The 25,741-nt window shown below is 41.2% G+C and overlaps 1 protein-coding gene across 2 annotated transcripts; it reads left to right on the top strand.

Moving 5' to 3' along the window:
• Positions 1–6,912: 6,912 nt before the first annotated feature.
• Positions 6,913–18,164, top strand: REXO2 (RNA exonuclease 2). Of its 2 annotated transcripts, none has more exons than XM_044929730.2 (7): positions 6,913–6,954; positions 8,255–8,338; positions 12,263–12,340; positions 12,946–13,057; positions 14,378–14,486; positions 15,768–15,821; positions 17,727–18,164. In XM_044929730.2, exons 1-7 carry the CDS (start codon positions 6,928–6,930, stop codon positions 17,854–17,856), a joined length of 594 nt encoding a protein of 197 aa, XP_044785665.2. In that variant the 5' UTR covers positions 6,913–6,927; the 3' UTR covers positions 17,857–18,164. The 2 variants fall into 2 exon arrangements, with proteins under 2 accessions (XP_044785665.2, XP_006079294.1); XM_006079232.4 differs by lacking the exon at positions 6,913–6,954 and adding an exon at positions 7,038–7,238.
• The last annotated feature ends 7,577 nt before the right edge of the window (positions 18,165–25,741 follow it).

Below are 25,741 nucleotides of genomic sequence, written 5' to 3'. Positions count from 1 at the left end.
CTGGGCTCTACAGCATGGACTCAGTAATTATGGATCACGGTAATTGCTCTGAGGCCTGTGGGATCTTCCCAGAGCAGGGATCAAACCCGTGTCCCCTGCATTAGCAGGCAAATTCTCAACCCCTGGGCCACCAGGGAAGCCCTTACCCCACCTTTTTATGGAGAAATAAGAGAGGCCAGATACAAGAGGCCAGGACTGTTCTGCCAGTGACACTTCCTCCACGTGGAAGGAAGTATCAGGAGTGAGAAGAAATTTTTCTCTCTGTTCCTCATCTCTGTTACTGTCTTGCCTCATGTTTGTCTTCCTGTGTGTCTGTGGGCTAGCAGAGAACTCACTAGGGTTGTGTGATACCATTATTAAATGTGCTTTTTGTTAGAAAAAAAAATCTATTTAGAATACCTCTCTGTTCTTTAGACATGGCTCCAGTAGGGACTCAACCAGGAAACAGATCTGGTACTGACTGTTGCTGTTCTGTCCGAGTCCCTCTTTTTCCTCCTCTGACTTTGTCAGCTTTTGGGCTGCACTGTGCTATTTCTTTTGGACTGCTTCTTCCTTTAGCTGATTTCTCCCCCAGGATATTCCTTACCAGTCCCAGAAACAGACTTCCAGTAGGTTTGCTTCACCAGCTTATTTAGTATGTCCCAAAGCCTACAAATCAAGCTGAGGAACCTCTTTATATGCTAATTGGATTTTTGAATTTGCACAAACTTGAAATTCTCAAGTTTGGCCTGGGCTTATGGTTGCATTTTTGTAGACAACTTGCAATCCCTCTCCTCTAGCTTCAGCTATGCTCTCTAGGTACATGACCTCCAAGTTGACGTCTCTATCCCCCGCCCTTGTTCAAGTTCCATTTTGGAATGGAACTCACCAGTTCTTACTTTTTCTTTCTGTGATTTGTACTTTCCTACTGGTTTCTCTCTCTTGCTAGATATCTCTTGCTAGATCTCTCTTTCTCTCCTTGCTAGATATCTCCATTTAGTTGTTCCCTTTGAAGTGCAACTTATCCTGTCCACACTAGGGACATTGAAACTTCAACCATTCCAAAATGGAACTCACCGATTCTTACTTTTTCTTTCTGTGATTTGTGCTTTCCTGTTAGTTTCTCTCTCACTTATTTTATTTTTGGCTGCTCTTGGTCTCCATTGCGCTGTGCAGCTACTTCAGACACTAGAGCCTGCAGGCTTCAGCAGTCGTGTAGTGTCGTGTCGTGTCATGTGGGCTCTGGAGCCCGCGGGCTCAGTAGTCGTGGTGCGTGTGTTTGCGCCAAGGAATGCGGGATCTTCACTGACCAGGGATCAAACCCGCATCTGTCCCTTGCACCAGAAGGTGGATTTTTAACCACCGAGAAGTCCCTCTCTCTCATTTTAAAGGCTAATCATTCTAGCTGCTTAGATCTAAGATGTTCTGTCTAACTGGGATATTCTTACTCTTAATATGTTTTGTTAAAGTTCTCTTCTCTCAGGATCTAATCCAATTTCTATCCTGCACCTCTTTGGTCAAAGTTGACCCTTTCGCTCTACATCCCCATGCTGCTAAGTTGCTCCAGTCGTATCCGACTCTGTGCGACCCCATAGACGGCAGCCCACCAGGCTCCCCCGCCCCTGGGATTCTCCAGGCAAGAACAATGGAGTAGGTTGCCATTTCCTTCTCCAATGCATGAAAGTGAAAAGTGAAAGTGAAGTCACTCAGTCATGTCCGACTCTTCGCGACCCCATGGACTGCAGCCTTCCAGGCTCCTCCATCCCTGGGATTTTCCAGGCAAGAGTACTGGAGTGGGGTGCCATTGCCTTCTCCCTACATCCCCATAGTGCTCTGTAATTCTTTAAAGCATTGGCCTCATCTTCCTTGTATTAAACTGTATCTCCTGATTCTTGTACAAAAATAAATGAGCAGCTACTGTATAATGTATTAGAAAGCTCTATGTTTTTATGTAGTCATCACACAATCTATTTTACAGATGGAAAAATTAAAGCTGTTTCATTATCTGTAGAACAAAGAAACAAACAAAAAAATAAACTCTAAACCTAAAATGAACCATCAATATTTTAAATACTTCTAGTGTCTGGTATAATTTCAGCTTAACAAATATATTTTCCCTTTGGCATTCTAGGACAGTTGTTTGATACATATTAAGTAGTCACTATTAAGTATCAAGTATCATACACGTTTCTTGGATTAAAGCGAGATAAGATGCAAATCAAATTTCATGAAAACCTATAGAGTGTCCATTTTATACAAGATTATATTTGGCTTGAATTTTTTTGCAGTGGTAGAGTTTAAAGGCAAAAGGTTTATCATCCTTTATTCCTCCCAAAAATCACTAGGAGGAAATAAACAGCAATGTATCTGTTATCAGCAGTAAACCTGATGTCAACATTTCTCAAGACAAGGTATCACAAGGCAGGAAAATAAGAGATATTATCACCAGTTATTCATGAGGCATCTACTGCCTATTTTAAAATGCTTTATGAACAGTAGGACAATTTACAGCTGTGAGGTAGTCACATTATTTTGCTGACTATTAACTAGTATTACTACCATTACTATAAGGCTCTGTGCTAGTCCTACACAAATATAAAAATTATTGTATTCTGGAAGGTAAACTCAAGGTAAATAGGACAGTGATAAAGCATATCAGATAAAGTTCACTGAGACATAACTGTAACAATATTAGGTTTAAGAACTTGCTGTAACAATTAACATGAGGAACTAGGGGTGTCTCAGAAGGAGTACAGAAGGACTTTTTAAAAATACGGTCTGGACAATTCTAAAGAAGAACCAGGAGAGGTAGGGATTAACTTTGGATTGATTATCACAGCAAACTCTGCTCAGCAGGTAAGAAGATCAAAGCAGGGCTGCGGAAGTCCTGGTAAGAAAGCAGCAATAAATAAAAAAAAAAATCCGTGTAAATATTCACAGTATCCAAAGGGCAAAAGCAACCTAAGTGTCCATTGGCTGATGAATGGATAAACAAGATGTAAATACATACAATAGAATAATATTTGGCCGTAAAAAGGAAAGACATTCTGACACATGCTACAGATTGGATGGATTTTGAGGACAGTAAGTGATAAAAGCCAGACACGAAAGGACAAATGCTGTATGATTCCACTTATATGAGGTACCTAGAATAGTCAAATTAATAGAGACAGAAAGTAAAACAGTGGCGACCTGGGGCTGAGAAGGGTGTGGGCGGAAACAGGGAATTAGTACTTAATGGTATGGAATTTTCAGTTTGGGAAGATGAGAAAGTTCTGGAGATGAACGGTGGTGATGGTTTGCATGACAGTATGAATGGATTTAATGCCACTGAACTGCAGACTTAAAAATGCTTAAAATGGGAAATTTTATGATATTTTACCACAACTGAAAAAATGAAGATAAAAAAACACTTAAAACAGAAGTAGTGATCTTTAAGTAAGGAGAGGGTTGGTGCAGTCTTGGCCATGTCCTGTTAGATCAGAAGTAGGTTGTAGTCCCAACTCAGACCCTTATGAACAGAGCACGACCTTGAATGAGTTGAATCCTCTCTCTCTGGCCTTCAGTTTCCTTCTTTATGGGATGTGGGGTAAGGGTGAGTCACTGCCAGAGTCCCCTCTAACTTAAACAACCTGGGGTCTCTTGAGGCTGGGGAAGTGGGGTCTAGCACAGTCGCTGTGCCCACTCCTGCCCTTGTGACCTTAAGCTCAGAGGGACAGAAACATTATAGTCTGACTACCAGCATTGTTGAAAAGCTGACTCAGGTCCTGTTTCCTTAGAAACTACAAAGTTAAGATAAATGTGGAATGCTGCATCTGTAAAACTCTTATCTGAATCTCTGCCCCTGCACTGAAAATCGAGGCAGTTTCTCTGTGTCAAAGTGACACACATGGCCCAGATTCTTTAAGAGGAGCTGTTACATTGTCTCTGAAATTACTTCAAACAGCAAAGTTTCTCATAGTCTATGATTTTAGAGAACGAGGTTTCTTGGCATTTTATCCTTGTTAATTAACAAAAGCGGCTTCCCTGGTGGCTCAGCTGCAAAAAATCTACCTGCAGTGCAGGAGACACAGGAGGTGTGGGTTCAATTCCTGGATTAGGAAGAACCCCTAGAGAAGAAAAAGGCAACCCATTCCAGTATTCTTGCCTGAGAAATCCCATGGACAGAGGAGCCTGGCAGGCTATAGTACATGAGGTTGCAAAGGGCTTACCTGGTACCTGGTAGAGAATCCACCCCACCTTCAATGCAGGAGACCCTGGTTTGATTCCGGGGTTGGGAAGATCCCCTGGAGAAGGGATAGGCTACCCATTCCAGTATTCTTGGGCTTCCCTGGTGGCTCACGTGGTAAAGAATCCACCTGCAGTGCAGGAGACCTGGGTTTGATCCCTGGGTTGGGAAGATCTCCTAGAGAAGGAACAACTACCCATTCCAGTGTTCTGGCCTGGAGAATTCCATAAACTGTATAGTCCATGGGGTCACAAAGGGTTGGGCACGACTATGTGACTTTCACTTTCACTGTAGCAACTTAACAACAACACAACAAAAGCAGTTCTTACAGGTTCATGATAGAAGTGAAAAAGCATAATCTCTGAACAGAGTGGTGCGGCTTTGAGATAAATTGTTATGAAATGAAAATGGAATGAAATGAATGAGTCCACTGTGGGACAACGCTGATTTCAGATTCAAGGGCCCAATATTCTTCTGTCTGCCCTCCCTCTTTTTTTTTTTTTTGGCCATACACAGCTTGTGGGATTTTAATTCCCTGACCAAGGATTGACCACAACAGTGAGAGCCCAAAATCCTAACCTCTAGACCACCAGGGAACTCCCTGCCCTCCTACTTATTTACATGGTTTGGATTTGTGAATTTGGTGCATGCATTGCTCTGCTTTGAGATATTAACCTTTTCAATTACCACTTTAATATTATTATACACAAAACCCAATAAACTATAAATCTCCTTACATTATAATATCAATCATATAAAGTGTGTCTTTATTGTTATGATGAAAGTACATTACTATGAAAACTGAAGTTTCAAAAATGTCCATACATAATTTTAACTACCCAATATTTTAAGATTATGATCATAAGTTTTCAGGATACAAGTTCTTAAATGTGAATAGCATTTCTTAAACTGTGATTTGTAACAAAACTGATCAATGTTAAAGTAGGAAATTTGAAAACAAAAGGTGATCTTTGAAAAGTTAAGGATTAATAATACTTCAGGAGGATAAAAACTGCAATTGATAAAAGTTTACATACTTCACCTGATTCTACTTTCTATGAATCAAGTTTAAAATGAAGAAAAAACTAAAGAAATGTAGACTATTTCTTTAAAAAAATTAAAAAAAATTTACTTTTTGTACACTCTTTCTTATAAAGGAAGCTGCTGCTGCTGCTGTTAAGTTGCTTCAGTCATGTCCGACTCTGTGTGACCCCATAGAAGGCAGCCCACCAGGCTCCCCCGTCCCTGGGATTCTCCAGGCAAGAACACTGGAGTGGGTTGCCATTTCCTTCTCCAGTGCATGAAAGTGAAAAGTGAAAGCAAAGTTGCTCAGTTGTGTCGGACTCTTTGCAACCCGATGGACTGGAGCCCACCAGGCTCCTCCGTCCATGGGATTTTCCAGGCAGGAGTACTGGAGTGGGGTGCCATCGCCTTCTCCAAGTAAAAAGCTGCAGGAAAGTGAGTAAAAAGCTACAAGTGAGTAAAAAGCTATAGGAAAACAATGTGATTCATTATTAGAACACACACACACACACATGACCTGCTCATGATTTGATGATCTTTTGAAGAGATTTTTGGGGTGTCCTAGCAGGCGGTGGGTTGGGTATACAGAGAACTTGAAGGTGAAATCCAGGACACTATGTTATACTGACGGCTCTTCTTAGGCAACATGTCTTCTCGCTCACAAAACCAGCTCCCTGGGTATGAATTACTGGGCGATGGACCACCAACTCTGTAATTACAGGCAATATGGCTTTCAGAAAAATATACAGAAGGTATAATTCCAGGCCTAGACCAATGCTTTGTGACAAAGTCGTACTCAGCACTCCAACTTGCTACTGAATAGCCAAAGGTTTAAGAGATTTATGCAATTTGACACTCCAGGGTCGAAAGATCCTTTTGGGGGCCATTTCTACTCATGGAAATAATGGAAACTATAGCTGTTAGTGGAGATTAAAAACTTTCATCAAAACCAAAGCAGACTGCAGAGCGGGCAAAGCTGTTTTTAGTTCATTTTAATTTAATTTGCTGCATAGATTTGTTACACAAACAGACTATTTAACTACGAGAACTTGTAAGGGTGGAGTAGGAAGTCATTACCACTGACACCTAACAGGTGAACTGAAACAAACCACGGCGTCAAGTCCCTCCGTAAGGAATAAGAAGTAACCCTTTGCCAATGAAGGAAAGGGATTTTATTCAGCACCTAAAGCGTGCTAAGTGATCACTCCGATAAGATCTCATTTAAGGATTTCTAAAGGTGGAGATGGTCTTCCGCTCTGCTGTCGCATGTAAATAAGAAAGTGTGTGGAGTGACAGCAAAGTAAAAAAATTAGGCGGGGGGGGGGGGGGGGGAGGAAAACAGCAATGGCAACCCACTCTAGTATTCTTGCCTGGAGAATCCCATGGACAGAGAAGCCCGGTGGGCTACAGTCCAGGGGTCGCAAAGAGTCGGACACGACTGAGCGACTTCACTTACTCAAACAGCAAAAAAAAGGACACATTTGAAATAAATAGGTAACCAGGTCTTTTTCGAGTTAAAGTAAGAGAGCTTTTTCTCAGCTAGGCGATTTGCAACTCATCCAAATTCAGGAAATAACTCTTGGAAGAGAATAAACTTAGTTCTGAAAAACATGCGCGTCCAGTAACATCCGAAAACACGTGGCGGGGGCGGGGCAATCGGGCGCAACAGCAGGCAAGACTCTAAGTCCCAACAGCTCATGCGGCAGCTAAGCCGGACTGCTCAGGTAGAGTAGGTGCACTGGCTGCTGGGACTTGTAGTTTTCACTCCTGCGCCTCCCCGCGGGTTTGCGACGTTTAGCGACTATCGCGCCTGCGCCAGCGCCGGCTGAGAGGCTGGGGCCGTGGCGGCTCGTGCCGGGTGATGCTAGGCGGCTCCCTGGGCTCCAGGCTGTTGCGAGGTGTGGGTGGGAATCGCGGGCAGTTCGGGGCTCGGGGTGTCCGCGAAGGTGGCGCAGCCATGGCGGCGGGGGAGAGCATGGCTCAGCGGATGGTCTGGGTGGACCTGGAGGTGAGTCAGGTCGCTCAGGGGGACAGGGGAGACGAGTGAGTTTTCTCGGGTGGGACCGAGTAGCTGAGCGTGTCCGGGGAGAGTAGCGGTGTCTGGATCTCAGGTGTGGCAGGTAAGCGCCTCCCGGCTGCGGGCGGCGCGGGGCAGGTCGAGGGACCGGAGTCCTGCGGGTGTTGAAGACTGTGCCGGACTGTGGGGTTTCTTTTCCAAAGGGAGGTGTCATCCATATGGCTTCCCTTAACCCCCAGTTCCACCCAGATGTGGACCTCCCTAACGCGGTGGTGGGCTTCGGGTCCCTGGGGTAGGGGGTGGGCACAGCAGTTATGCTAGACCCCACTTCCCCAGCCTTACGGGACCCTAGGTGGTTAGAGCCAGATGGGATTCCGGAGATGACTCAGCCTTACCCCACATTCCATAAAGGAGAAAACTGAGGCCCAGAGAGAGAGAGAGAGGATTCAGCTCGTTCAAGGTCGTGCAGTTAGTGAGGGTCGAAGCTGGGACTACAACCCAGTTCTGATCCCTTTAGGTTTTCCATACTCAGCCAAAGATTCTCCTCTCCCTTGAGCCTCACTTTTCTCGTATTTGAAACGGGGATAATAACATTGAATTGTGATGAAGATCAAGTGCTGTAATTAATATGAAAACTTTGTAAACTCTGCAGAGATGCAGTGAAGTTAGTTGTCTAACTCTTCCAAAATTGATTGCTGTCAGCACTCAATTTTGCTAACTTTGCATCTACCCCAGAGTAGGACTGTGACGTCTGACATGTAGCCCGCCCTTGGTAAATGGTTGTTGAATAAATAGCCCGTATGAGTGCCTTGAGGACTTGCCTAAGGAGCAGTATTGTCTCTTCTATCCTGGCTGTGGAATATAAGTTAAATATGCTTGAGGGATGTCCTATTAAATAAACTTGGGTGCAGTAGGCTATAAAGATGGTTTTGTGTGTGTATATATATATATTTTGCTATATGTGTGTGTGTGTATATATATATATATATATTTTTTTTTTTTTGCAGATGACAGGATTGGACATTGAGAAGGACCAGATTATTGAGATGGCCTGTCTGATAACTGACTCTGATCTCAACATTTTGGCTGAAGTAGGTGATGCCTTGTAATACAGCCATACTGTTCACAGTGTATTGGAAATCTAAAGATTGTCTCTCCCCACCCTCCTCATCTCTTTATTTAAAAAATAAAACTGGTATAGATTAAGGTCCAAAATAATGTTCTAGGTCATGGTGGGCTTGGTACTAGAACCAAAGTAATCCATCTCAGAGCCTAGTATTTTTCAAGAGTTATGGCAAAAATTCGGAAGTATAAATTCGATCATTTACTAAGAGTTTAGTGTGTGCCAGGCACAATTCTAAGTGCTTTACATGTGTTCACTCTTAATTGTTACAGCAACTATAAGGTAAGTACTGTTATACTCATTTTATGGAGAGAGAAGTTTTGGTACAGAGTTGTTGGGTAATTTGCCCAAGGCCACCTGGCTAGTTATTGGGCAAGCCAAGAGTTTAACCAGGCAGTCTGAGTAAAGGGCCCCCAACCAATAAGACAACCGACTACAGTCACGCCAGGATCAGTGACTCATGCCAAAGTTGACTTCTTTGTATCATAACCTTAGCTTTAACTAGACTTCGTATATCCCGAATCTACCGTTTTAGCCAGGGCATGTGATTCATCTAGATCATTAAGATTTTAGAATTTCTGTTGATACAGAGCCATGAGCTCTCCTGTTGACACAAGGAGCATGATTAAGGTTTTAACGTGCTGCTTTTAACTGAAACATTAAGCAAAACAAATAAAACGCACCTGTTGCAGGTTGCCTTTCAGCCACTCACAAAGCAGTTAATAAGTATATGACAGCATCTGATTGGTAGAGGGTGAAGCTCCGGGCCCTAAATAATCCTGTCATACTGTCAGCTGTATTAGAGGCAGTGAGGAACTCCAGAGTAGGAACACAAGTTTAACTAACACAGGTTTGTTAAAATAAGTTTCTGCAGCTTCTGATTGATGTGTTACTGGCACTGGATACATTTCACAGATCTAACCTTAAGACTTCTACTTATTTTCTTGGTGAGGTAAGGGAGGAGGAGCCATTTTAGATAAATTGTTACTTTTGTGGATTACCAGGCAGACATTTTGAAGTTCCTCCTGGTATATCAGCTGGGGGAGAATCATGCTACTTTGTATTTCTCATAACAGCAACTACCTCTTTTTTTTTTTCTTAAATAGACAGCCACCCCTACCCCTCCCAACATGGCAACTTATATAAATCTTGAGTTTTAGGTTTGGTTGTTTTTTCCTGTCACTTGGAATTTTCTAGAGGTGAATAGTGAAGAGAAGAGTCTTTATTCACCAACCTTACTTACCCTTGGCTGGAGAAGAGTTTTCCCCTCAGACTGTTGATATAATGTGAAATACTGACAGTTTAATGGACCAGTTACTTGATATGTACCCTGGAGGAAATTTGGGTCTGTAGTCTCACAGCTGCAGATGAGTGTGGCATTTGTAAATAGACCCAGTCGGATGAGGATAAGGATGTTAAAAAAAAAAAAAAAAATTGCTACGGGCCTGTTGGCACTAAAGTGTCAGTTCTTTGGAAAATGTTTTATTTTTGTATACAAGTCTGGGGAAGATGTTTTATGTTAGAAGAACAGACATCCCACCCCAGAAATTTTTCTGTAGGTAGCTTAGTGTGCCATGCTGTGATCTAGAGTAAGTTATATAGTCTTAAGTTGATAGACGTTGGCTTTTTCCATCATAGTTTTTTTAGAATTGTGTTTTGTGATATGAGGTTTTTAGTTTTGTTAAAAAAAAAAAAAAAGTGTTACCAAAACAAGGTCCTGGGGACTTCCCTGGTGGTCCAGTGGTTAAGACTTCCTGCTTCCAGTGCAGGGTGGGGTGGTAGGGCTGTGGGTTCCATCCCTAGTCAGGGAACTAAGATCCCACATGTTGTGTAGCACAGCCAAAAAAAATAAATGAAAAAACAACCAATAAAAAAGGTCCTACTGAATAGCACAGGGAACTATATTCAATGTCCTGAGATAAACCAGAATGGGAAAGGACATATGTATAACTGAGTCACTCTTCTATACAGCAGAAATTAACACAACACTGGAAATCCACTACACTTCAATAAAAAAAAAAAGTTATCAGAGCACATATTTTTGCTTCTTCATGGAGATTGCCATCTCCCGTTTTCTTGTTTAGCTAAAACTCCTGTAGCTGTCAGGCCTATTGTAGTCAAATTCTTGCCATTCCTCTCAGTAACTGCAAACTACTTTTACTACTTTTGTAGTGATAGTACGTTGGATATAGAGTCTTCCCCTCCGCCCAGTTCAAATATTCATATCTATAATTTCTTTTATCCTGGTAACAGCCCTGTCAGGGAAGGGGGAGGGGTGGTCTGTTATCTCCATCTCCCAGAAGGAGCGACTAGGAGGTGACTTGCTTTAATGCCACAAGTTGAGCTTCTGTGTTTGTGGGAACTCTGACTCTCAGGTGATTGTTCAGTTAACTGGAGCTGAGAATTTCAGGGTCAGGTTTTCTTTTTTGTGATCTTTCAGATGCCGCCAATTACTTTTTCAACTGTCAAATGTGAAAATACTGTTAAAATCAAACAGTGTAGCTTTATACAAAACATATTTATTGTGAGCTGTTGGTTTTTTCAACAGCTATTCTTCTCTTGCCTGATCTTACTCCCCAACGTTTTTGTATTTTTGTAGTATTTTAGTATTTTGTATGCATATACAAATGTGTGCATTTCTTTTAAACAAGTGTAAGTGAACTCCTCGGAGAAGGCGATGGCACCCCACTCCAGTACTCTTGCCTGGAAAACCCCATGGACGGAGGAGCCTGGTGGGCTGCAGTCCATGGGGTCGCTAGGAGTCGGACACGACTGAGCGACTTCACTTTCACTTTTCCCTTTCATGCATTGGAGAAGGAAATGGCAACCCACTCCAGTGTTCTTGCCTGGAGAATCCCAGGGACGGGGGAGCCTGGTGGGCTGCTGTCTATGGGGTCGCACAGAGTCGGACACGACTGAAGCAGCTTAGCAGTAGCAGCAGCAAGTGAACTCCTAAGCATATATATACTGTTCTGCAATTTGCTTTTTGTTTTTTACTTGGCAAGATAGGAACTGTTTATAGTCAGTGGTTGGCAAAGCCTTCTCTAAAAAAGAACAAATGTTAAATATTTTAAGCTTAGATACCACATACCTCTCTGTCACATGTTTGTGTTTTACAACCCCCTTTACAAATGTAAAAATTGTTGTTAGCTTGCTGGCAATTAAAAGTGCCAGAAGCTGAGGCTATAGTTTGCTAACCCTTGATAGGTATCTATGTCCTTTATTTAAAAAAAAAAAAAAAATTTTAATTGGAGGATAATTGCTTTACAATGTTGTGTTGGTTTCTGCCATACAACAGTGTTAATCAGCCCTAAGGATAGATGTGTCCCCTCCCTCTTGACCCTCCCTCCTCCCTCCTACGCCCTGCCCCATCCCACCCCTGTAGGCTGTCACAGAGCACCAGATTGAGCTCCCTATGTCATGCAGCAACTGCCCACTAGCTATCTGCTTTACATATGGTAATGGGTATTTTTCACTGCTGCTACTCTCAATTCGTCCCACCCTCTCCTTCACCTCTTGTATCCAGAAGTCTGTTCTCTATGTCTGTGTCTCTATTCCTGCCCTGCAAATAGATTAATCACTACCATTTTTCTAGATCCCATATGTGTGTGTTAATATACAATATTTGCGTTTTCTCTTTCTGATTTACTTTACTCTCCATAACAGGCATTAATTGGCATTTCGGTTTTCAGTTGTGTACATGTGTGTTCATCATTTTTTTATTGCCACAAACAATGCTGGAATGAATGAGGACCACTTTTAGAGTTAGCAAAGTGCCCTCATCTTTCTTCCTTTCTCTGGTGTATATGTTTACTTCTTAAAGCAGCTTGAACTCAGAAACCAAGTGTATCCCCAGTGGTTCTGGATGATTAACAGCTTTTCCTATCCACAGGGTCCTAACCTGATTATAAAACAGCCAGATGAGTTACTGGACAGCATGTCAGACTGGTGCAAGGAGCATCATGGGAAGGTAACATTACCACATGGTAGCATTGCCGCTTTGGGGATCAGTAACAAGCTTGTTGGCCCCACATCTGAGTCCTAGACCCTTGTTGGACGGTATTTTTAGAAGGGATAGACGAAGATTGCTTGGCAAGCCTGGGAAACTGCTTGCTTGTTCACTTCATCTTTGGGATCTCTCGAGACCATCTCCTCCTGAATGTCCTCTTGTTCGCCTCTCCTGCACTCAGTCTGTCGCGAGTGCATTGCGGATTATCGAGTGTTGCTCAAGTCAGTCTTTGGGATAAGGTTAGACATCAACTTTCAGAGAAAGGAGAACGCTGCTCTCCTGTTACTAGTTGTTTCTTCCCAGAGGTTGTATCCTTGGACCTTGAGCACCATGTTTTCTGACCATGGGGAAATGCTGTTAACTATCAGGAACATAACTTATTTGACTTGGATTCTTAAAAAAAAAAAAAAACCACTGCAAAGATGGCAGTTTCAGTTTGAATTTGAGCTCTGTAAATGGTCCATCTCTGATTATATATGCCCTCTTTAGAAGTGGAGTTTCATATCTGGATGCCTTTGAAAACTGACTCCGTGTGTCTTGGTGGGGCTGGGGATTCTCTCTTGCAGTCTGGTCTAACCAAAGCAGTGAAGGAGAGCACGATGACACTGCAGCAGGCAGAGTATGAGTTTCTCTCCTTTGTACGACAGCAGACTCCTCCAGGGCTCTGTCCACTTGCAGGTAAAATCCAGTCCCACGTCTGCCTTGTAGATAGTCTTCCATTGTAGCAGTTCAAGAGACTGGTTCCAGAAAGATCCACCCAGATTGTCATGTCTTCTACTTACCCTGATTTGGATTATGCCTCTTACTTTTGTGCTCAAATTGCCTTGTATAATTTATACATGAATATCAGGGAAAATGCCCTGAAACCTGACATGAGCTCTGGGATACCCAAATTAGCTCAATAACATTTTCCCACATATTTTTATTATGGGAAAATTTTAAATATACAGGAAAGTTGGATATAGTTGTTAACCTTGTGCCATATTTATCTGTCTTATTTTTGTGGACATGTGAAAGTAAATTTCAAGCATCATGACACTTAATTCCTAAATAATTCACCCAGCATTTCCTAAGAATAAGGACCAAGAGATCGTTGTTATATTTAAGTAACCACAAGATCCTTGTCACATTTAAGGTGATTAAAAAGAATTCAGTAACATAGTCTGATATCGAGTCCATAGCTAAAATGTCTGTTTTTCAACCAGGATTTAGTCAAGACTCATGCATTTCATTTGGTTATTCTGTCTCTTTAGTCTCTTAATCAAATATGTATACCTGTCTTTTCCCCTTGGGGCACTGACTTTTACAGGCATAGGCCAGTTCTGCTAGTATTTTGAAACAACTGTCATTGTCAAAGGGAGGTTAATGTCCTGTGGTGGTGTATTTGTATTTGTAAATGTAAACTGGTACAGTTACTAACACTTTTCTGAAATATTCATAAAAAGTTTTGACCTTAAGTACTAGAGCGTGTATTGTATAAAATTTCCCCCTAGCCAATGCAGTCTATTTTAAAGTTCTTATTAAAAATTTAGTGTTTTTTTAAAATATAAATTACTGTGTGGAAACACGAATGTGGATATGATTAAAACTGAAATGTGAATAAAGGCTTATCTACTTATATGATTCAGTTAAATTTTTAGTGTTAGTGGTGTGAATTTTATGATACTGGGAGAAAATTTGCACATCTGGTATTAGCTTTAAAAGTAACAGATTTGAGCATTATTTTAAGTATGTGGAATGATAGATTCATCCTTTTGTCTGTAGAGTGCCATTTACAAATTTATTACAAGCTAAACTGGGACTAAATATGCTGAAATCTGCACTTGTAATCTAATCAGATACACTCAAACCTAATTTAGAAGTTTGGAGATGCTTTTACACATTGTTTGAATTTATAAAAAAAAAAATAATCTCCAATTAAATACAGTTTATGAATTTTTATGTCCTCTTGTGTACCACTAGAAATACACAGATAACGTATGCTTCGTGTCTTTCTAGGAAATTCAGTTCATGCAGATAAGAAGTTTCTTGACAAATACATGCCCCAGTTCATGAAACATCTTCATTATAGAATAATTGATGTGAGCACTGTTAAAGAGCTGTGCAGGTAAGGGCTGTATTTAGGATCCATTCAGTTGCCTCATTTAGCATGTTTTACTTTAGAATTTGTGCAGAGTAATTGAATAGAGCTGTAGAACTAACGGGGCCAGTTGGCTGTATAACTTCCTCATCCTATTCTTGCTTGAACTGGTGAGTCCTGGGGAAAGAACATCAAAAATCTTCCATATAAATTTCATTAATCCATAAAATTTATTGAACACCCATCCCTGTGTTGCATGTTGGCCAATGTGCTGGGGCCATAAAGCCCTTAAATGCTTAGAGTCTAGTGAACTGACAGATACGTTAAAAAAAAAAAAAAATCCACCTGGGACGTGTACTGTGTGATGACATCGGTCAGGGAAAAGTGTGTGCAGAATTTTGCAGGCATGAGAGAAGGAGCACCCAATTGCAGGAGTGAGGAAGGTGGGGAGTTAGTGGAAACTTCACATAGAAAATGGCTTTCAAGTTGAGATTTAAAGAAGAGTGGGCATTTTCCAGGTATTTAAGGTGAGGAGAGAGCATTCCAGAGAATGGGCAGAGGTTCGAAGATATAGGGTACAGGAAGGTAAGGGTGATACGATGAGAGGATTCTGATTAAAACGTGGTAAGAAGAGGGAGAAAGACTCTCACCATCTTGGAGAGAGAAGGAGCTAGGGAAATGGCAGTGATACGATGAGATAATTCTGATTAGAACGTGGCAAGAAAAGAGGGAGAAAGACTTGCACCATCTTGGAGAGAGGGAGCTAGGGAAATGGCAGTGGGTGGCAGAAGCGGTGTGGATGTAGCGTGTTGGAGAAGATCAGTAGCAGGGCCTTGAGTGCTTGAATGGGGGCGTGAAGACAGGGAGGAGGTATAAAGTGTTTCTAGTTTGGGCAGCTTGGTGGGTGATGGAACTGTTCAAAGACAAAGGGGGACCTAAGAGGAGGAGGAGATTTGGCTGTTGGGGGACGGGAGGTGTTGAGGATGGTGAGTGACCCAGTGTGTGTGGGGTTGGAAATGTCTGGTGGATTTTAGGTGGAGTTGTCCTGGATACCTGTGACAGAAATGAGGGAGAGGGCAAGGCTGGAGTGCACAGATTTGGGAATCTTACATAGTGATGATCTTGCCCGAAAAGAAGCTATGGAATGAAGAGAGGTGAAGGAGGGAGATGGAGTCCCAGACAAGGTGGCAACACTCCACAGTCAGAACCCAAAGGCCTTTTTCAGTGTTATTACGTTACTTGAAGGACGTAATTATTCCGTGCATTTGAGACAGTTTCCTTTGAGAGTTCCGTTTTTGCTGTGTATAGACGCTGGTATCCTGAAGAATACGAATTTGCACCAAAGAAGGCTGCTTCTCACAGGTAAGTTTGGGTCCTTTCACGTGCCTGGTCATCTGACATGTACATAACCCCCACATTCCTGACTGTTTGAAATAATGTCACTTATCCCTTGGGGGAAAAGTAAAGGACAACTACATAAAGATAACTTTCTTTTGCTAAGATTATCAGGAATTCTGGTCAGGTTTCTAACATTCACTTGTGAGATAATGTATGGTCTTAACATCTCTATTTCTGTTTTGAAACTTGTGGATAACTTAGTCTGGAACGTATGTGAAATGGTGTTATTTTTCTAGTAGTGAGCAGTATTTTCTTCCCAGCAAGCATATGGGCTTGTAACTATTTAAAATTTGAGCACTTTGTGTACAGGTGTACAAGGCAGTTAGCCTGATTTCGACACTTCTTAGTTTTTCAGATTCTTATTGTGTCTGCAACCTTAGGCCCAAGTACACAGGGAATTTAAAGATCTTGTGTATCTAGAGTCCTCTTTTACTTGTTGGCATTGTGGCCTTTCAGGAAGGACATAAGACGTGATGGGAGATGTAGCAGGTGGCTTCTAAGGGCAGCGTTTGTTTCCTCCGTGTACTGAGTCCCTACTGTGTGCCAGGCACGGTTCTAGCCAAACAGGAAGACCAAGTCCTTGCTTTAAAGAGCCTGGCATTCTGATGGTGTTTTTTATTGGGCTTTCATGGACTACAGCACAATAATACAGGTCTGGAATACCTCATGTGGAACAGTTGGGGCTCAAGGTGTTTTGGATTTCAGAATTTTTCAGGCTTTAGAAAGGGAGTAAGAGCCCTAACGAGGTCTGGGGAAGCACTCATCTTCAAACACGTGGCTGTTTCTACAGTAAAATGTACAGATATTCACACCATGTGGCATAACCAGTGACTGTAAATAGCCTCACATCAAGTGGGTCAGGTTTTGCCACAAAGTGGGCTATAGAAGGACTTTGGGTTTTCAGCTGTTTTTAAATTTCATTATGGTGGCTAAGATGTAGTGTCCCTTGATTTAACCAGAGGCTGTATTTTTGACAGCTTCAGCTCTCCTCCATATGCCTAAGACCTGTAAAGAAAGCAAAACTGTTGCCCTAATCAGGAAAGTAACTCATAAAACTCTTGCACTAAAGTTCGTGCAGTTTGATCTCAAGGAGCGGCCCTCGGCCCATCTTCAAAGCAAATTGATTTACCTGCCCGCTGTTCTAATAATGTTGAGTACCTGATTTTTCAGACTGCAACACATGAGAAACAGCATGTTAGAGAAGAAAGAAGGCTGTTAGATGGAAGCAGGCAGCCCCTAATGATAGTACAGATCACCTCGACAGAGGAGGGAGGTCGTCTGTGGTTAGGTGCTGTCTGATTATGGATGTTTATTATGATGGCTGAGTCACCAGTTACGTTTGAGTACATGAAAGTATTTTGTGCAGGACATCATTAAGTATTGCTCACTGTCTCCCAAACTATATGCCATGTGCTGGGAATCCCACAAGTGTGGTCCATTTAAGTTTTAGAAATATCGTGTCTACCGTACAACTGCCTCTGGGGAATTCAAAATTCACACCAGTACATTAAATACTTTACAAAAAACTTCAAAAGAGGAAATGTTTAATCTAGTGTTCCCTAAATTATTTGACCCTGGAACTACCCCCCGTCCCCGGCAGAACACTTCACGCCTTATGGAGCAGTTTGAGAAACCTTTATCTGTTAAATTGTAGACACCTTTTTTTGGAAGATAAACAGTTTTTTAAAAAAACAAGCACTTAAATTTGTTTTACTGAAGCGTTCCACTCCTTGTTGATATCAGATAGTTGCATTTACAGTAGTACCCGTTGTTCTTAAGTTATTTATAAAAAGTTACACCTTTGAAGAATGGTGATCATCTCCTCTGACTTTTGGACATTTCAACTCAGCGTGGTGTGTTTGCTTGTAGGGCACTTGATGACATTAGCGAAAGCATCAAAGAACTTCAGTTTTACCGAAATAACATCTTCAAGAAAAAAACAGATGAGAAGAAGAGGAAAATTATAGAAAATGGGGAAAATGAGAAGACTGTGAGTTGATGCCGGTTCTCGTGCCGCCGCCACGCGGCGCTCTGGAAGCAGCTTCTGGTGGTTTTTTCTTTTCCCCTGGGCTCACGCTGTTTGCTTGGCCGATCACCTTCCTTCAGTTAACTTGCATCTCCAGATTTTTCAAGCATACAGCACCTGAAAATTATTTTTCTCCTAACATGCTGTTTTCATTTATGACACAGCAACTCCTTTCTAAGTACCAGGTCACGTCCACTCCTTGGTACATACCTGTATTTGCTTTTAGACATTTCTTTTGTTTAAAAAAAAAAAATAATAAAGCTAGTTCTATTGAAATGCAATCCTTTTTGTACTATCAATTCTTTAGTAGTTTGATTGGAAAATGATGTGTTTTTTGTTTTTTTTTTTTTTTTCCTTTTTCAGGTGGTGTGCTTAATGCTTACATTCTCATAGTGCCATTTGGAGTGAACTAAGTTTCAGTTCTGTTCAGTAGCAAGTGAACTTACTCTGTCTTGCTTTACAAGTTAATAATAGAATAATTGGAGATAGATTCAGAGAAGCAAATTGGTCCCTTGATTAGTGATAGTTACCGAACTAACAGAGCTCTAGAATAGCTACTCTTTACTATATTCAAGGGTTACTGAATAGATAGTATGTGCAAGGAAGCCACAGTGCAAAGTTGGTAGAATGTAAATAACTGGCTGCCCTAGGTATAATGGTCAGTAAATATTTGAGGAGGGATTTCAGTTTGAATATCTTAACTCCTAAGTTTGTGTGTTTTAGAGTTCAGTAGTAAGGTGAGTCCTCAGTCAGAGGGCACATTAGAGTCATCTGTCTGTACATCAAATCTCCTTCAGACTGATGCCCCGTGAAAGAAGGAGTCAGAATTGGGAAGGCCCACGGCTACCCTGCCTCTCCTAGAGGACATTGGACTAGAAGCCTTTTGTGGTGATCTTAGATTTCATCCTAACTCTATTACATGACCATTATATGAACATAGAGGTATGATCCTCATGTGAGAGTTACAGGGAGTTACAGGACTATAGATTGGAGTTGATTATCTCATAATTTCACTGACTAAGTTATTTTACCTTATACAACAACCTGTGGGTGGAGAGAGGCTTTAGTGGAACTTTTTCTAAATGAGGAAATGAAGGCTCGGGTTGACAAGCATCGCAAGTGTGAGTTGATGGGAACGTTAAAATCTGTTGACTTTTCTGACCAGTGCTTTTTCCATTTCTCAGAGTGGCACAGGTTCACCTTCAGTGGATGGGAAGACATGATTGTGTGGTAGTTACGAACTGGGCACTTGAGTCAAATTCTGGGTTCATATCTAAGCTCTGTAACATCCTGAGTGAGTTTTCGTTTCTAAGCCTCATTAAAGTGAGGCAAGTTTTCTTTTCTAAGCCTCATTAAAGTGAGGACGACAGTACCTAACTCAAAGAATTGTCGAGATTAAACTACACACTACCCGTGGTTTTGAGCTCAGTGCTTGGTCCACAGCGGGCACCTTGCCTTGATGGCTGATTGTGATGGTGATGGATTGACTCAGGCCAGGATCTCTGGGAAGGCTGCTCTGATCCGTAGCTATGGTGGCTGGGGCTTTATCTTAAGTCGGTGTTCACTTAATGCCCAGGACTGTGACACTGAAGAGTGTGCACAGACCTCACTAACAGGATGACCTTGACCTGGCCTAGCACTTCTAACCAAAATTGGACAAGATGGTCTGTGTCTTTACTTGGCTGTGAGGAATGTTATATATTCTAATGCAAGAATAGATACGAAAACTGTAGGCTTGAGAAGATTCAGGGGAAGCAGATACTACTCTTAATGCCGTGGGTTTCTCCCATCAAGCTGGCCTGTTTATTCATCAGGTTAACTGAGCCCTACCGTTTCGTTTTCTTGAGACTCTATAACTCCTACTGTTCATTTTAAATCTTCTGTCACATGAATGGCCAGCTTCCTAATTTAATCCTCTGTTCTGTACCTTAATTCTGTAACAGAATTCTCTGTTATTTCCTAATGGAGCATGTGTTAATTTTTAGTAAAATAATTGGCAGCCTGTGAGATAAGCAAATCTGGTTCGATGCAGGTCTGTATGAAGACATGATGGTTCAGTGATTAGTTGATTATTTATTAGTCTGCTTAAATATAAGAAATTTAAATTTGTAGTGCTGGTAACTGATTTCACAAGGGATTCCTGAAGCTAGGAAGTAATTTCTGTGAAATGAACTGCAGTGCAAATTATCTTAAATATAACCAGCCTTAAAAATGATCAGTGTGTTTGTTTAGCAGAGCTCGCCACTCCAGAGCTCCTGGGGCTCTTCATTTGGGGTTTCTTCTGTGTGTGCTATAATTATCCTACAAGCTGTATTCTTAGGATCATCCAGGTATGCTTCCCCTGCATTAAACTTGGGAGGTGAATGAATCAGTACGATGAAGATAGTCTCCAGTCAGTATTCCTTGAGTACTCATGGTCATCTGGCCGTTGTACTGAATGTGTGGGCAAGAGAGACCCCCTTTTCTGGTGCAGCTTAGCTATAGGAGACAAGAATGGAACTTGAGACCCCTGTGTTTTCTCATTTAAAAAACAATGTATCCCTTTATTAATAAACCAGCTGACGAGTTCATGGAGGAAATGGATAGTTTCCTGTGACACAGCTGGTGTTCTTCCATGTGTAAGCCTTAAAAAAAATGAGTAGCTAGTTACAGTGGTCAAGTGCAATTTTGTCATTAAGTACATTTTGATGTATTGATCACCTTGTGATAGTGTATGAAAGTCCTAGGTACACTCAAATGCCTGTCTTGAAAAATTAATGAGTAGCAAGGATAGTGGAAAATTGCTTGTTGCAAGGATAAGCTGTATGTAGCAGATTGATGTAAAAGCTATTATCGTTTGTATCTATTGATGAAGCAAAAGCTATTATGCTTTGTATCTGTTGACAGATGCTGTGTATCTACTGTGAAAATTAATTGAGTTTTGTTCTAACAAAGTCTTTTTAATTTTATGTGGTTCTTTTTACCTTTTGACCCTCCCTTATGTGGTTCCTGATAAAACCATAGTGACCATGGTGATGTAAATGAAGAGTTCCTCCCTAGTTGAGTATTTTCTATTGGGTAAAGACGTACTTGGAATACACTAGGAGAAGAGACCTTAAATCAGCATATATACACACAGGGCCAACTATATAGAGCTGATTGATACATTAGCCTGGTGGTGATTTTTTTCACTATATTTACACATACATGTGTGTTACACACACTATATTTACACACATACATATGTGTATATATATATATATGAAATCATTAAGTTATACACCTTAAATATCATTTCTACGTGTCAGCAATATCTAAGTTGTTAATATATATGTTAAAAAGTCTGCAGAAAAGAAGGGATTAAAAGTTTTCATTCCACTAGAATACAGGCAGGTGCGACAGTTGCTTTCATAACTGACTTGCCAAGTTGAATGCTTAGGACCTGAAACTTAACTTGGTCTTAGGATAATTTAATAAGTTTAATTTTGCACCCAAGTTACAAAGGTATTCACTGGTAGTCTATGGTACAAAAAGAGTCTCACTTTACGAATAAGCACTAGAAAATGGGAAGGTTGGGGAGTGTGAAGTAAAAAAATATTCTTGTGCAGATGAAAACACACAGTTTGCAGAATCCTTGGTCGGGGGGAGCCCATATATGTTGTAGATTTGGGGTTGCACAACATGAATGTACTTAATGCCATGGAACTGTGCACTTAAAAATGGCAAAAAAAAAGGTACATTTTATGTATATTTAATGTATATTTTGCCCCCCAAAAGATGCAAAACTGACCATGACTCATTTTCAGAAAGGGAGCCAAGTTGGAGGCACTGAATCTGGGACCCTTGCTCGTGCCCTTGGGAGGAGTAACTTCCCTTTGTTTCCTTGGTTTGGAATAGCAGGAAGTGGGCAGTTCAGGGTGGTGTTTTCTGTTAGGTCAGCATTGGAGTGGTAGGAGGAATTGCTGGCTTTGTTTACAGACAAAGTAAATTTAACAAATTAATATCTTGGAGGAGCGTCTAGCCGCTTCCTCTTTCTCCCCAAATTTAGCCACATGAGTTGGGTGGGGGAGAGGTTTCTGAATTCCAAGTGAAGTGTACTTGTTGGTTAATCTAGGTTAATGGCTAATCTAGGATGTCCTGGAACCTAATCCCATTTTGTTTTTGTGGAAAAACTTTTTCCACTTTGCATTCCATCTCACCAGCTCACAATTCACACTGAGCAATGGAATTCATCGCTAGAGACTGTGTATCATTTTATATTTTCACTTGTCTTAGTTGTGTTCTCTCTGTCCAAATCATTTTTCTTATGCACACTCTCATTTTACCATCCTAGGGGTTCTAAAGTGCCGTGTTATATCCCTCTGCCTTCTTACTCTCTTACAGTCTTCTGTGAGATAGGTTGGCATGAGAGCCCAGTCATTTTTTTGCTCACAGTTAACAACTAGCAGAAAGGAATTTTATTATTATTTTTTTCAGAAAGCAATTTTAGAAGAACTGAAAAAGAGGACAGATGTAAGGAACACTGAGGAAAATTCCTAGCCGTCCCTTGAGTGGGATAGGAGTAAACATTGCTCCTGTTGGAATGAGTTATGATAAATACAAGCTTCCAGAAATGTGGGGGTTTACTTTACATGCACCAGGGACAAACCTTGTCCTCAGATGACCAGTATTTGTTTTCATAGCTTCATTTTTTACACATAGTAAAAACTTTCAGTTATTTGAATAGTCTATAGAGATTGTCAGCTTTTATTTTGCCAAATAAGGACATTAAAAATCCCATCTCTTTGCACCATCATTTCATAAAAGACATTTAAACACATATAACAAACTTAATTTCAGAATAAAGGACAGGCACTTGAATATATTTAGCTTTGTGAAAAATCCAATCATGTACTTATTATTTTTTTTATTGTGTTTTTGATTGACTAAGGCTTCCCTGGTGGCTCAGAGGTTAAAGTGTCTGCCTGCAATGCGGGAGACCTGGGTTCGATCCCTGAGTCTGGGAGATCCCTTGGAGAAGGAAATGGCAACCCACTCCAGTATTCTTGCCTGGAGAATCCCATGGACGGAGGAGCCTGGTGGGCTACTACAGTCTACGGGGTCGCAAAGAGCAGGACACGACTGGAGTGGGTTGCCATTTCCTTCTCCAGGGGATCTCCCAGACCCAGGGATCGAACCCAGGTCTCCCGCATTACAGACAGACGCTTTAACCTCTGAGCCACCAGGGAAGCCTTAGTCAACTGAAAGCACAATTAAAAAAAAAATAATAATAAGTACATGATTGGATTTTTCACAAAGCTAAATATATTCAAGTGCCTGTCCTTTATTCTGAAATTAAGTTTGTTATATGTGTTTAAATGTCTTTTATGAAATGATGGTGCAAAGAGATGGGATTTTTAATGTCCTTATTTGGCAAAATAAAAGCTGACAATCTCTATAGACTATTCAAATAACTGAAAGTTTTTACTATGTGTAAAAAATGAAGCTATGAAGCATACTTCATCCTGGGCCTGTGTCAGTGTTCAGGCTAGAGTTTGGGAATCACTGGTGTATGTAGGCCTGGGACTTTTAGCCAGAACACTCACCTGGAGGAGCAGAAGAGAGAGAAGTTACATTCTGTATAACCCGAATTGTTCTTTTTTGCAAGTTATTCAATGAAAAGACTTGGAAGCTACCCAAGCAGCTCACGGTGGTTTACTTGGGATAAAACTGTGGTGTATTCATGATCAGAGCATCAAAGGGAGATGCTTCGTTCTGTGTTTTACACTGCTGTTGGCCTTGGATAGCCTTTCCAAGTAATTCTAGGAATGCTGCGAATTCCTTGGTTATTTGAAACTTTTGTTTTTCCAGTTTTGACGTTTTGAAATTGTTTTTGTGTGACCTTTAGCTGTAAAGTCTTTGATGTTTGAACACCGGTTTCCTGAGGATGGGTGGGCAGTGGGAAGGCATCAGGTATGAGTTTGAAAGTTATCTGAGTTTCAGATACAGAAACTCTGGAAAATTTTCAAGTGACTTCATTTGAATTAAATCCTAAAGCTAGTTTAGGTTTGAAGAATATATAATAGGTAAGCGTTTCCTGAGGTGAACACTGGTTTTTGAGAAAAACATGACAAATACTTTTAAACACTGAGTTCCTGAAAGGCCCGTGGGAATGGAGTATTACAGCCCCTTGATAAAACAGTTCTAAAATTATATGGGGGGGATGGTCATTGCCTTGGGAATTTCTTCTCTGAAAACAAAGTACTTAAATGGGATGGCATATGTCCAGATATCTGGAGAAATTAGGTACTGTTTAGTTAATCTTGAGAAAATAACAATTTTATGAATAAGGTTTTATTTTTTACTTATTATTTCAGTACATACTTACCGGAGGTTCTGATTTGTGCTGTGTATTGTTTTAAAAATTGAGGGTCCAGTCAGGACTTGGACATAACCCTGCCCTCATAGAGTTTATGTTCTAGAGAGCAAGACAGATAATACATGAGAAAAAAATTATTGTGCTATTAAATGAGAGGTGCTGAGGTGAAGACAAATGGCGGTGGGGTTGAGGAAGAGAAAGGGCTACTTTCAGTAGAATGGCTAGTGCAGTTTGCCTTTTTCAGGTAGCATTTTCGTCTAGTCAAGAAAGAGAGGCAGGAGGCTGTAGGAGGCACACAAGACTATGGCCTTGAGGTAGCAGAGAACTTGGTGGATCAGTGGAGCTTAGAGGGCTAAGGGAGAAGGGGCATTCTAGGCTCTTCTTAACAGGGCTCTGCAAGTGCTGAGTGAATGAATGAGTGTAAGATTTTTTACAGCACACCCTTACTGTAGATTAAAAGAGGGTGATCATGAGTGAGAGGTGGGTGTCACTGGAAATGATGGTCAGCTGATCAACTCACAGGGTCTGGAGCAGGACCTCAGTTGGGTGCCCAAGTTTAAGAGTCCATGTTCTTGGCCCAGAGACTTGATGTCATCAGTAGTCAGCAGTAAACCAGGGCCTTCAGGAGGAACTTACTCCCAGCAAACACACACGGGATGGATGCGTGATTCTAAATGCTGATCCATTTACATGCGGTTTCCTTTTCTAGTGACTAAAATACCATATTAATGGTATTGTGCTGTATCGGGCAGCCCTTTTTCCAGCATCGAGGCACTGGAAAAATAAGTATGTAAGCAAAAGCCTACTGAGTAAATTTAGAATAGGCTCAAGAAAGTCTCCAGGCATGTTCTGCATGGGTTCAGCTGAGGCTTGGTAAAGCAGTATCTTTTCTTCACAATGAAGAACACTTTTTAGAATAAGACTGAATTTACGTTTAATTTGGGAGTCACTGGCTGCTTTTTCTAGGCTTCCTTTCCCATCATCTTTTGCACAGTCTTTCTTTTTTGTTTCGTCTATTTTTTTGTTTTGTTTTGTTTTATATGACAGTTTTTATTTCTTCTGATTATACAATAACAAGTGAATACTGTAGAAAGTAGCCACACTGTAAAGAGAAGACCACTGTTAGTATAGTGAGGCCTGTCCTTTTCCTTTGTATTTATTAATATGTGTAGCAGGCCGCTCAGTGAGGCAAACCTTGTCTCCTGCCATAAATATTTAAAGTTGGTAGCAGATTTTGTCAGAGGTGATAGCAAATCCTCTTTGAACAGACTTCTGCTTAAGCTTCCTGTGTAGCTCAGTCGGTAAAGCGTCAGCCTGCAATGCAGGAGACCTGGGTTCAATTTCTGGGTCGGGAAGTTCCCCTGGAGAAGGAAATGGCAACCCGCTCCAGTATTCTTGCCTGGAGAATTCCATGGAGAGGAGCCTGGCAGGCTACAGTTCATGGGCTCGCAAGGATCGGACACGACTTAGCACTCTCTTTGTTTCTGCTTTAGTAAGATCATCAAAATGCCTCTTTGGTTG

This window comes from Bubalus bubalis, chromosome 16, assembly GCF_019923935.1.
Source record: "Bubalus bubalis isolate 160015118507 breed Murrah chromosome 16, NDDB_SH_1, whole genome shotgun sequence".
NCBI classification, from domain to species: domain Eukaryota; kingdom Metazoa; phylum Chordata; class Mammalia; order Artiodactyla; family Bovidae; genus Bubalus; species Bubalus bubalis.
This window is presented reverse-complemented; position numbering and strand designations above follow the sequence as displayed.